Here is a 14,113-nt window from a genome sequence, read left to right as displayed (position 1 = left end):
AGCTAGGCCATTTAGGGGTGATGTTAGGAAGCACATCTTCACACAAAGGGTAGTGGAAATCTGGAAAACTCTTCCCAAAAAGGCTATTAAGGCTGGGGGTCAATTGAAAATGTCTAAACTGAGATTGATAGATTTTTGTTAGGCAAGGATATTAAGGGTTACAGAACCAAGGCGGGTAGATGGAGTTAAGATACAGATCAGCCATGATCTAAATCATTGGCTGAACAGGCTCAAGGGGCTGAATGGCCTACTCCTGTTTCTAATGTTCCTAGGTATCTAGGTAAATGATAATGAGATCCGGGGATTACATTGAGCCCTTACTCTACACCAGCTTCAGGAATAGTCTCTCAGGCTGCCACGTGATTCTCCTTCCTTCAAAAACCAGACTGAATGTACGCTCTTACCAAGCCGAGACTAGACTCTAAACGAACACACAGTTTATTTGAGTAAATGAACAGTGTACAGTATAAAACAGTGACACTTCACTAATCTCTTCAGCACATAAAATAATAAAAATCACTCACTTTCTTTCAATACGTAGACATTAAAACAGAAGCTCACTTCTTATACTGTGAAACACGCCGCAGTTTCAAACCGGCCGAACGCCTCTAGTAGCCAGCACATTCTTATAGAACTGAGTGCAGTAGTGTAGTGGTTTGCTACTAGACTAGTATCCCTGACGCCTCGACTAATGATTCAGAGAATTTGAGTTCAAATCCTACCATGGCAGTTTGAGAATTTGAATTCCGTTAAACAAAGATCTGGAAATAAAAATCTGGTATCAGTAAAAGTGACCGAATAGCTGTCAGATTGTCATAAAAACCCACTGGTTCACTAATATTCTTTGGGGAAGGAAACCTGCTGTCCTTACCCCGTTCTGGCATATACGTGACTGTACGTTCCCACTCCAACATGTTGACTTTTAACTGGCCTCTAAAGTGGCCTAGCAAGCCACTTAGTTCTATCAAACAGAGAAGGCTCACCACCATCTTCTCAGGGCAACTACGGATGGGCAATAAAATGCCGGCCTTGCCAGTGACATCCACAACCCGAGAATGAATGAGAAAAAGAACTTTTCTGCTAGCTGGAAAGATGACTTACAAAGTAGACGTTGCAATGTGGGCAGTGGACTGTCCGCCTGGAACCTGCCCCTTACATAAGGTCAGATCAAATATATCATTCAACATTCTTGGAAGATATACTGATACAAAAGGCAATAGATAGCTGTATCTCTCGTAATCAACAGCCCTTCACAGATTACCAATTACTTAGAATGATTCTCCATCCAAATACAACTGTCACTTTCAGTAAAGTACGGAGACATCTAGTAGCCTGATTGTCTGTGTCCAAAATGTCATTCTGAGCAAATTGAATAGAACAAAAGTGTTAACAAATCTGAGTCTGATGTAGATGGCTTATCGGATTCGGTGCCGTCTTACTTTTATGGGGGTTGACTCACTCTACCCTACATCTAGTTGCATGATAACGTAACTCGGGGCGTGACCTGGACCAGATATTCGTGTCTTGCACACATGAACTTCAATCTCTTTGAAGGTGCACCAAGTGAACAGTTCTGAGGCTTGTTACAAATTGATAAGCTGCTTCATCTCACAGTGAGGTGAATATACAGAACAGCAGTTATCATAAAACTCACTTAATTCAAAATGTACAACTTATTTTTGAGTAATAATATTGCTGTGGCTCAGTGGTAGCAATCTAGCCTCTGAAGGTTGTGGGTTCAAGCTGCATTCCAGAGACTTGAGTACAAAATCTAGGCTGACACTCCACTGCACTGTTGGATGAGACGTTTAACCGATGACCCATCAGTCCTTCTGAGGTGGAAGTAAAAGATCCCACGGCACTATTTGCAGAATAGAGCAGGGGAATTCTCCCTGGTGTCCTGGCCAATATGTATCCCTCAACCAACACCTAAAACAGATTATCTGGTCATTATCTCATTGCTGTTTGTGGGAGTTCGCCGTGTGCAAATTGGCTGCTGCATTTCCTACATTACAACAGTGACTACACTTCAAAAGTACTTAATTGGTTGAAAAGCATTTGGGATGATCTGTTTAATGCAAGTTCATTCAAATAAAGATCATGCTACTTTACCCTACATCAGTGGGTTGTCTTGACCTAAACAAGTTAGCTTCTAACTGTCCTCAATCATTTGTAACCTCTTCACCTCAGCGAAGGTCCTCACAGCTTTCCTTTTAACAATATTGTTAAAAGGTAATATATTATCATGGATAGAGGATTGGTTAATGGACAGAAAAGAGAGTAGGGATAAACAGGGCATTTTCAGGTTGGCAGGCTGTAACTATAGGGGTGCTGCAAGGATCTGTGTTTGGGACTCAGCTATTTACAATCTATATTAATAACTTAGATGAAGGGACCAAGTGTAATGTATCCATGTTTGCTGACGATACAAAGCTAGGTGGGAAAGTAAGCTGTGAGGAGGCCACAAAGAGTCTGCAAAGGGATATGGACAGGTTAAGTGAGTGGGCAAGAAGGTGGCAGATGGGGTATAATGTGGGGAAATGTGAGGATATTCACTTTGGTAGGAAGAATAGAAAAACAGGATGTTTTTAAAATGGTGAGCAACTATTAAATGTTGGTGTTTAGAGAGATTTGGGTGTCTTCATACAAGAAACATAGAAAGTTAGCATGCAGGTACAGCAAGTAATTAGGAAGGCAAATGGCATGTTGGCCTTTATTGCAAGGGAGTTGAAGTACAAGAGTAAGGAAGTCTTGCTACAATGTACAGGGCGTTGGTGAGACCACACCTGGAGTAGTGTGTACGGTTTTGGTCTCCTTATCTAAGGAAGGATATACTTGCCTTGGAGACGATGCAACGAAGGTTCATTAGATTGATTCCTGGGATGAGAGGGTTGTGCTATGAAGAGCGGTTGAGTAGAATGGGCCTACACTCTCTGGAGTTTAGAAGAATGAGAGTTGATCTCATTGAAACATAAAAGATTCTGAGGGGGCTTGACAGGGTAGATGCTGAGAGATTGTTTCCCCTGGCTAGAGAGTCTAGAACTAGGGGACATAGTCTCAAGATAAGGGATCGGCCATTTAAGACTGAGATGAGGATGAATTTCTTCACTCAGAGAGTTGTGAATCTTTGGGATTCTCTACCCCAGAGGGCTGTGGATGTTGAGTATATTCAAGGCTGAGATAGATAGATTTTTGAATGCTAGGGGAATCAAGGGATATGGGGATCGGGCAGGAAAGTGGAGTTGAGGTCGAAGATCAGCCATGATCTTATCAAATAGGCTCGAGGGGGCGTATGGCCTACTCCTGCTTCTATTTCTTATGTTCATAAACTTGACTGCCTTCACAAGTAAAAAAGCAAAATACTGTGGATACTGAAATCTTGTAATTAAAATAGAAAGTACTAGAAACACACAAGTCAGTCAACGTCTGTGGAGAGTACAGAACAGGTAATGTCTAGGGTCTGCACCCAAAACGTTAACTTGTCTGTTCTCTCTATTGCTGCTTTTGTTTTTGATTGCCTTCACAACCTTCCTGTTTCAAGAACTTAACATCCCACACAGCAACCTGTTTCTGTGTTTTATCTTTTGCTCTTCAAAGGGATCAAAGTCTTTCCATTCAGTGGACGTGAGTTTTGTTTGATTACCAAGATAAGCTAACGAACTGCTTATTTACAGCCTATTATCACCTTAACTACCTATTTATTACACTATGCTTTAAAACACAACACTTAAAGTAACTCTTTCCAATTCCATTCTGTGGAAAAATAGTCAAAAGATCCTAAAATGTGACCATCTAAGCAGCAAAGTGTTGAGAAGAGCTTCTTAGGAACAATGCATCTGAAGTGACCCGTTTTGCATCCTAGACTGTCATGCAAAATCCTTCCATCTTGCAGAGAAAAGCTGGCCTCGACCATTCTTAACCCTGTATGACTCTAGGTTTTGAACTCGTTCACATGCTATTTTGAGGCAACAAAGAATCCAAATCAAAAGTTTAATACAGACAAAAAGCACATTTTTGTTCAACTTTCTGAGGTGCTCACATTGATTTCTGGCTCTTCATCTAATCATGTTATCTGGGGCTACTCTGAGCTTGCTTTAGACATAATCTAACCCTAAGGTATAAACCAGAATCTTAATTTCTCCTACAATTAGCAAATTAAGTTGTGATCACATGCATTTGAGTATAATTGGCTGCTGAACATAAGTTATGGACGCACATTTTTCTGTTTTAATCAACAGGAACTATCCCAACATAAGTCTTAGAAGAACTGTGTTTGTAACCATGGCAACAGGAGGCAGTGAGGGGTCCCCTCCGTCGTTGGGCCCAAAGCAGCACACCAACCGATTGATCCATGAAAAGTCTCCTTACCTGTTGCAGCATGCGCACAATCCCGTAGACTGGTAATCACGTAAAGCTTTTTAAGTTCTTGCTGAAACATTAAATGAATTTATATGTTTGAAAATTTTATCTGAATTCCTGGCATTTCCTTCTGTAATCTACCAGTAGTCATTCTGCATTTCAGGATTGAGGGGCTGAATGGCCTACTCCGATGTTTCTATGGGCCAAATCTCTTCCTATATTCACTTCCTGTGTATAGAGTGTCAATGGATCAAACTCCTTCCCATTCACTCCCACTGCATAAAATCACTAGAGATCAAGCCAACTCTCATTCTGCAATATTCCCGATCCAAGTCTCTTTTTAAATAGAAGAAACAAAAAAGTATAAATGTTGACCAGTTTTCTGCTCTCTACTACCCCAAATTACACTTGCAGGAGGCAACAGGGGGGTTTACAAAGAATGACTTTGTGTAAATTGTTTTTTATTGCAGTGATTTTTTTATCGAATGGGTGAGTGAGTAGATGAACAGATTGCACTGGAGAACTGCCAGTTGTCTCTTTTTACTTGCAATTCATTGAAGTTCTAACGAACCATGAACTTGCTCCACAAGTTAAGTATTTTTAATACTTCATTGCAAGCGCACAAAGAAATCAAATTTAAAAGTCACCCAATAAATAACACCCCAAAATACTAAAAATCAACCAAAACTGTTCACACCAAATATAAAAACATTAAGTTCACTCTACCCCACCCTTCCATCCTCTGTAAAATCGCCCAGGCAACCCAGACCTTCTCTAAATTTCTTTGCTAAAATCAGACAGTAACTTCCCATAATCCCTTGCACTACCTTATCGGGCTTACAAAATCTAAAATTTATAATATTTCCCATCGACCACCCGTTCATGGGAGTAAATCCCAATTTTTTTCTGGACCCCTTTATTCAAAGGAATTATATTTTTGTCTGGTGGGAACATTCCTTAACTGTAAATTGGGTTAACTTCAACAAGTGGATGCGATGGTCTGTAAGAATGGAGGGATAAATGTGGGATAAACTGTTTGTAATAAGTTGCTGAATAAGTCTTTGCTGTACAGTGTGACCACTTGCTGTTTAAATGAGGATTATAGAGATAATAAGGACAGGGTGTAATTTTTTTTCAAGGGAGAAAAGGGAAGGAATTTAGTGTTCCCCAAAGTCCTTGATGGGCTGAATGGCCTTTTCTGTGGATTTTCTGATTTGCCTTTAAATTTTTGTTGCTCACTGAACAGTTTATGTCACAGGTGCGGAGGGGTTGCCGAGCTTCAACAGTGACCTTAACCTTTCTGTAAGGTCACCTGGTAATCTGGCTGCTCATCTGATGATACTTGTTAGGATGTGAAGCTAGTTCCATCTACAATGTTTGAAAAAAATAGTGACGGTGATCGAGTGCTGGGGCATAGTGAGGCATGTATGGTGGTGTGTTTCTATTCTAGCTTCCATTTTATTAAAGGTATTTCGTCTCTTATTCCTGGTCTCCCTACGACATGCCTGTCCCTGGCTGAGCTCCCTGGCAGCAGGATGAACTGTTCCCAAGGCCTCTTTGCTGGTGGTGTTCTGACAATGGTTCCAAGGGGATGGAGCACACAAGTGGTTTGAGAATGACAGATCCTCTGACTGGTCCTTCCCCTCCTCTTCTCCTTCTCTGTAGGCAAGTGCCTGCCTCAGTGGTATGACTGATACCAGCACCTCAGTGAGGGGGCACAGCGAGGGGGTGGGGGGGGGGGTCCACACCTTATGCTGAAACTCTCATATGCCATTCTGTACCTCGCCAAGTAACAGTTCTCTATGTGTAAGCTTGATCCGTGCGTGTTGGCAGGGTATTTGACCGAGGGGCATCACAGCCAAGCCTGGTCCCGTCCTCACTTGTCATCCACATATGTGCACTTTCCAGGAGGAGTCACTACCAAATCAGGAGCCGGCGTCCTGGCTGATTTTCCATTCCTATCTCGGGGTGCCTGAGGTAACACCCCAGCTGCCACCATGGCCAATAATTGGATTGAATCTGGAGCCTCATGGTCTGCGTGATGCTGTAACTTTTGCTCACTGAGCCACTAAGAGAGTATTCTACCCCATTTTTATACCATGTTCCTTTCATGGCCCCTCCACCTCCTCCAGGTGGGACAGTGCAGGTTATGAACTGCTTTGTGGCTTCCATTGCACACTACAGTATGGTGGATGAACACAGCCCCTTTCTTATATTGGGACCAAATTGAAATAGGATCATAGGAATTGCTAAACAAAAAAAGACCAAGGTCCATCTAGTTCACCTTCTATCATCCTGGAAGTCGTATGATACAGTGATAGTGGAGTTCTTGACTAATCATAGCAATCAATCTCTATCAACTGGACAGGATGCGGGGAAAACCGTAGAGGAAGAGATCTTTAGGAATCATAGGTCCAAATTCACCTGTTCCTCCCAACCATATGTCATGTCTCAAATTACACATATACTGCATCCCAAAATGTTTTTTTCACAATTATTTTAATCGGCAACATAAGAAATAGGAGCAGGAGTAGACCATGCAGCCCCTCAAGCCTGCTCTGCCATTCAATCAGATCATGGCTGATCTTCGACCTCAATTCCACTTTCCTGCCCGATCCCCATATCCCTTGATTCCCCTAGAGTCCAAAAATCTATTCATCTCAGCATTGAATATATTCAGTGACACAGCATCCACAGCCCTCTGGGGTAGAGAAATCCAAAGATTCACAACCCTCTGCATGAAGAAGTTCCTCCTCACCTCAGTCTTGAATGGCCGTCCACTTATCCTGCGATTATGCCCCCTAGTTCTTGACTCTCCCGCCAGGGGAAACAATCTCTCAGCATCTACCTTGTCAAGCTCCCTCATAATCTTATATGTTTCAATGAGATCACCTCTCATTCTTCTAAACTCCAGAGAGTATAGGCCCATTCCACTCCACCTCTCTTCATAGGACAACCCTCTCATCCCAGGAATTAATCTAGTGAACCTTCGTTGCATTGCCTCCAAGGCAAATATATCCTTCCTTAGATAAGGAGACCAAAACTGTACACAGTACTCCAGGTGAGGTCTCACTAAAGCACTGTACAACTGTAGTAAGACTTTCTTACTCTTGTACCCCAACCCCCTTGCAATAAAGGCCAACATGCCATTTGCTTTCCTAATTATCTGCTGCACTTGCATACTAACTTTTTGTGTTTCTTGTACGAGGAAACCCAAGTCTCTCTGAACACCGACATTTCATAGTTTCTCTCCATTTAAAACATATTCTGTTTTTCTATTCTTCCTACCAAAGTGAATAACCTCACATTTCCCCACATTATACTCCATCTGCCACCTTCTTGCCCACTCACTTAATCTGTCTATATCCCTTTGCAGACTCTTTTGTGTCCTCCTCACAGCTTATTTTCCCACCTAGCTTTGTATCGTCAGCAAACTTGGATACCTTACACTCGGTCCCGTTATCTATGTCATTAATATAGATTGTAAATAGCTGAGTCCCAAACACAGATCCTTGCGGCACCCCACTAGTTACAGCCTGCCAACCTGAGAATGACCTGTTTATCCATACTCTCTGTTTTCTGTCCTTTAACCAAGCCTCTATCCATGCTAATATATTACCCCCAACCCCATGAGCCCTTACGTTGTGTAACAACCTTTTATGTGGCACCTTATCGAATGCCTTTTGAAAACCCAAATATACTACATCCACTGGTTTACCTTTATCTACCCTTCTAGTTACATCCTCAAAAAACTCTTAATAAATTTGTCAAACATGATTTCCCTTTCATAAAACCATGTTGACTCTGCCTAATCATATTATGATTTTCTAAGTGCCCTGTAACCACTTCCTTAATAATGGATTCCAGCATTTTCCCGACAACCGATGTTAGGCTAACTGGCCTGTAGTTCCCTATTTTCTCTCTCCCTCCCTTCTTGAATAGCAGGGTAACATTTGCTACCTTCCAGTCCACTGGGACCATTCAAGAATCTCGAGAATTTTGGAAGATTATAACCCATGCATCCACTATCTCTGCAGCCACCTCTTTTAGAACCCTAGGATGTAGGCCATCAGGTCCAGGGGATTCATCGTCTTTTAGTCCCATTAGTTTGTCCAGTACTTTTTCTCTAGTGATATTAATTGTTTTAAATTCCTCACTCTCATTTACCCCTTGGTTCCCCACTATTTTTGGTATGCTTTTTGTGTCTTCTACTGTGAAGACAGATACAAAATATTTGTTTAACGCATCTACCATTTCTTGATTCCCCATTATAATTTCTTCTGTCTCAGCCAAGGGAACCAACATTTACTTTTGCTACTCTCTTCCTTTTTACATACTTGTAGAAGCTCTTACAATCCGTTTTTTTATATTTCTTGCTAGTTTACTTTCATATTCTATTTTCTCCCTTTTTGTCAATGTTTTGGTCGTCCTTTGTTGTTTTCTAAAAATCTCCCAATCCCCAGGCTTGTTACTTTTCTTGGCAACATTATGGACCTCTTTCAATCTAATTCTCTCCTTAACTTCTTTAGTTAGTCACGCGTGGATCACTTTTCCCGTAGAGTTTTATTTCTCAATGGAATGTATATTTGTTGAGAATATTGAAATATTTCTTTAAATGTTTGCCATTGCTTTTCATCTGTCAAACCCTTTAATTTAATTTCCCAGTCTACCTTTGACACCTCGCTCCTCATACCTATGTAATTTGCTTTATTTAAGTTCAAGACTCTAATTTCAGACTTAAGTATGTTACTTTCAAACTCAATGTGAAATTCTATCATATTATGATCACTCTTCCCCAGAGGTTCTTTTACTGTGCGATTACTAATTAACCCTATCTCATTACATAATATAAGATCTAAAATAGCTTGTTCCCTGGTTGGTTCCATGATGTATTGCTCCAGGAAACTGTTTTGAATACATTCCACAAACTCGTCCTCCAAACTTACTTTGCCAATTTGATTTGCCAGCCTATATGCAGATTAAAGTCCCCCGTGATGATTGCATTACTTTTGTTACAAGCTCCCATTATTTCATGATTAATACTCTGTCCAATGGTATTGCTATTATTAGGGGGCCTATAAACTACTCCCACCAGTGTTTTCTGCTCCTTGTTATTTCTAATTTCCACCCATATTGATTCTACTTCCTGATCTTCTGAACCAAGATCCTTTCTCACCACTGTCCTTATGTCATCCTTTATTATTATGGCTACACCCCCTCCTTTTCCATTCTGCAAGTCTTTTCTAAATGTCATGTACCCTGGAATATTTAGTTCCCATCCTTAGCCATTACATCGTTGCAAAATGACCATTAGGTCAAACCCATTTGTCTCTATTTGTGCAACTAATTCATTTATCTTGTTACGAATGCTCCGTGCATACAGATAAAGAGCCTTCAATTTTGACTTTTTACCATTTTTTCCTGCTTTGACCTACCTTGTTGCACTATTATTGATAAACTCTCTGTCCCTTCTAGGTATCCATGGGGAGAAGAAGCATTTGCCAAAGCGAAGAAAGAAGACAAGCTAATCTTTCTGTCAGGTATGGCATGGGTCCAGTTACTTTGGGCATCTTTTTTCCCCTCTGCATCTCCGATCTCCTCCCCATTTTTTTTTTGTCTTGAAAACATCAGTCCTGAAATTCAACCAGGGATCTTCTAGTGTCGCCATCCCTCCCAGATTGTCCGGGCATCTCCCAGAATTGGTCTCTTGGCCGCTGCTGCCAGCAACCCAGGAGGAACGATGCGTGGAGTCAGTGGAACTTGCGTGATGCCCACCTGGAGCTTGGGTGTTAGTTGTCATCTCCGTTATTGCTGCCTTTGGTTGGAAAGGGGAGAGTAAGGACATGAAGTTAGCAACGTGGGTGGTGGGGGGTGCTGGTGGTGGTGGAGTCTCATGCACGGGAGTTTAAGCTGTCAGTGACAGTGCTGATTCTGACTTCAGTGGTTTGTATTTTCATCCTTGTTGCTGGTGCAGTTCGTGGGGCTCAGGTAATAATTGACAAAGTACATAGTATTACATAGTATTTACAGCAGAGAAATAGGCCATTTGGCCCAACAGGTCTATGCCGTTGTCTATGCTGCACATGAGCCTTTTCCCACTCTATTTACTTCATCTCACCCGATCAACATATCCTTCTATTCTTTTCTCCCTTATGTGCCACCTCTTTTATTTTATTCAGTTTAATTTCGAGGCAGAGGTTGCTTTTAGTTCAAGGTAATGCAAAGACAGTGGAGGAATGGAAATAAAAGTTTTAGGAAGGGAATGCATGAAGGAGAAATTATTTGTTCAAATGAATTTAGATCCAAAGCTTTATTGTTAGGTGGAAGACTCTTCTCTCAAAACCTGGTTGTATAAACCTTGTTATTAACTTGGAACATCGGAACATACGAGCAATGACAGACAGGAAAAGACCCTCTGGTTCATCCAGCCTGTCCCACACAATTATAACCCACAAATGAGTTACTCGCCAGCCCACCCCACCAGAAACCATGTGATGATCTGGGAGAGGCAGAAAACCAGATAAAAAGCCTGGCCAATTTGGGGAAAAAAAGTCTGGGAAATTCTTCACTGATCCCCTTAGGCAATCGAAACTAGTCCTGGCCCTGATAATGTTATACATTACCCACCTTTTCTGCGAGGCGACCTCCACCCCAGCCAGAAACAGGTCTGGCTCTCGCTTGAAGGAAGAAACTTAAAAGAACAATCCAGGTTACTTGTATGATTTTTTTTAAAGTTTGGTATGTAATTAAATTGAATCAGCGGCCCAGAATTTGTTGTAGCGGGGCAACGGACAGCGTCCGCCGTTAGTTAAACTTGCCCTTACCTGTTCAATCTCGATGCTATTTTGCGCCGCAAGTTGCTAGAAGTGTGAGACGGAAACGGCACAACGCCCTCTGCTGGGCATCTGGGACCTGAGTGAACAGAGCAAGCAACTGTGTATCTCCTGAACTAATCAGATTGAAGGATTGTGAAATTAACAGAGCAAGGACTGAGAAGGAAGTGTAAGTCAGAGTGGGTGAATTCAATGTCAAATCACGTACAGAAAGAGAAATAAAGAGAGAAAAAGAAAGATTGGATTGATAGAAAAAAAAGTCAGAAAGAAAAATTTAAAAACATTTTTTAATTTAAAATTTTAAAAAGATTCTCCAGCAACAATTAAAACCTGAAGGAATGAGATGCCATACTTGTAATTGTTAATTTTCAGTGCCAGAGAGGTTGAATGGAAGTAATTAACACTTATCACATCCTAAAAAGGGCACTTAAACTTGAAATGACGTGACTTAATTTTCTGTGGCGAGTTTTAGTTTGTATCTACCGTGCAAATACGGGAACTTCACGCCGTTCAATGCATTTCATGGGTGAGGCAGACAGCAAGATGCTGTTTTTGCAAAGCTAATGGTGGAGTGGCGTATCTCGGATAGCAATTTTTGGATTTCCGCGTTTAATCTGCCCTCGCCTGACGTTGCTGTAGCATTTGCACATAAATAATGGCGAGCGTCATTAGACTCACCGTTATTTTGACAGCAAATTCTGGTCCAGTATTTTTTGACCCTGGTGCATTTCTTACACTTTTGCTTTTTCAACATTTTTTGAAGAGCTTTTCGTTAATGCTTTTCAGGACCAGCTTCCAAAAATGCTTAAAATCCAAGAGCAGCCAGGGGGCTTTTCCCACTTAATTTCTGAATGAATGTGTCAGTTCTGAGAGCTGGTGTATTTATTCACCTAAAATCGCAGTGATGCAAACGGGAAATATTAAATATTAAAAAGATAATCCCCAGTCGTGCTTCTTTGGTTATTTTATTTTATTGCAAATTTGCCAGAAATGACAGGATTGCTTGAGAGAACAGGCAGAGCAGCACAAAGACAAGCCTCTGCTGAAGAGTGTATGTATGTGTATGTATGTGTTTGTCGGGGATCGGTGGAATAATAAACAAAGAATGGAATAAGAGATGAATAATTTAAACCTTGTCTTACGCTCTGCATTTACTGAAACTATTAATATTTTCTGAAGTAACTGAGAAACATAAATATTAATTTCCTCAAATAATTAATAACCATCAATCTGCAAATGGACCCCAGTTCAGTCGACATTTATGTTGGTGCTTAAGGTATAGAGATCTAATGGCAACGCAGAATGCCATGCGGAGTTCAGGTTTACGGTATACAGTGCGGAATTCTCTGGCCGGAGTGTAGCAATTTATGTACAATTACCATTTTTACGCTAAAGGTTTGGACCCTTTGGGTTGCAGCAATTTATGCTGAAGTATCTGCTTCGCTGGCATTTTATCCGTTAATCGCTTTCAGTTACAATGTATCCAGTGCCACGGCGATTTTGTGCCTGTGGCTTGCACTCGTGCACTTTCTTCGCTGGCTGACAGGCGACCTCCCAGTTCTCAGAACTTCTCGCGCGACACGCAAAGACACTCAACTAAGGGCACCCGACCTTTAAAAGATAAATGCGTTATCGCTTGCAAATGGCAGGAAAGTGTCACGTGATCAGGTGTCACGTGATCAAATCTCCAAGGATACATCCAACCAGAGTTGTCAACCCTAGGTTCTCCCAGTCTCCCGCTGTAACACTAGTGGGATCCGTAGGGAAATGCTGCAAATGACTGAAAAAGGCCTGTTTCCTGGAGACCTGGAAAACCGCGGTGGAATTTCAGGGCCTCTGACTTTTGCTGGAGTACAGCTCCATATATTTTACATTGAGAAAGTGATGAAAAGGGTCAAAGCCCATAGCGCAGGATGCCAGCAAGGTTAAAAAAGAATTGGGGAGGAGATTTGGTAACACAAGAAGTCAGGATTAGGTAATGCCAAATTTGAGAAAGAAAGAAAGACTTGCATTTATATAACACCTTTTAGAGTGTCCCAAAACACTTCAGCCAATGAAGTACTTTTGAAGTATAGTCACTGTTGTAATGTAGGAAACAAGGCAGCCAATTTGCTCATAGCAAGGTCCAACAAACAGTAATGTGATGATGACCAGACAATTTGTTTTAGTGATGTTGGTTGAGGAATACATATTGGCCAGGATACTGGGAGAACTCCCCTGCTCTTCTTGGAAATAGTACCAAGGATTATTTACATCCAGCTGAGAGGGCAGACGGGGCCTCAGCTTAACGTCTCATCTGAAGGACGGTATCTCCGACAGTGCAGCATCCCCTCAGTACTGCACTGCAACGTCAGCCTAGATTATGTGCTGAAGTCTCTGGAGTGGAGCTTGAACTCACGATCTTCTGACTAGAGAGCTATCACTGAGTTATGGCTGATATCTTTTGGTTATAAAGGCCAGTAGATTGGAGGAGGATAGGAAACCTGAGGGCGTTGATGTGTTCCATGTTTTGAAGTCCAGCAGTGTTGTGAGTTAAAGTAGAAGATTGAGTGATGGATATTGATTTTAACCCATTGAGGATGCCAGGAGGCAAATAGCATGTAGAATGGAATATTGACAGCTTAGGAAAGGAAAGCTCAGAGGTCCACTGACCAGAGTAGTTTCAATAAAGCAGAGAAGAAATAAGTTTACAACAGAGAGAGAGAGAGAGAGAGGCTGAGGGAGGAAGGGAGGGTAGGTGGGAAGGAAGGAGGGAGGGAGAGGGGAACTGGAGATTTTCTATCAGCCAACAAGCTTCATTTTGAATCCTGTCATGGAGTGCGAGAGAGGTGTTAAATGAGCCTCCTCTGAAATGGCAGCAAAATTCCGTCTTGGACAAAATTGGGCTTTAAAGTGTTGCTGAGGGAAAAGGAAATGCTTTG

At 41.6% G+C, this 14,113-nt stretch overlaps 1 protein-coding gene across 3 annotated transcripts in view; it reads left to right on the top strand.

The window, feature by feature from the left end:
- The window catches only part of spata20 (spermatogenesis associated 20), a 348,450-nt gene that overhangs the window by 3,809 nt on the left and 330,528 nt on the right, over positions 1–14,113 (top strand). For all 3 annotated transcript variants that reach the window (XM_068004358.1, XM_068004359.1, XM_068004360.1), the window contains exons 2-3: positions 4,239–4,400; positions 9,835–9,899. In XM_068004358.1, coding sequence (XP_067860459.1) covers positions 4,239–4,400; positions 9,835–9,899 — 227 coding nt within the window. The remainder of the gene's footprint in view (positions 1–4,238; positions 4,401–9,834; positions 9,900–14,113) is intronic.

This window comes from Heptranchias perlo, chromosome 23, assembly GCF_035084215.1.
Source record: "Heptranchias perlo isolate sHepPer1 chromosome 23, sHepPer1.hap1, whole genome shotgun sequence".
In the NCBI taxonomy this organism is placed as follows: Eukaryota; Metazoa; Chordata; class Chondrichthyes; order Hexanchiformes; family Hexanchidae; genus Heptranchias; species Heptranchias perlo.
This window is presented reverse-complemented; position numbering and strand designations above follow the sequence as displayed.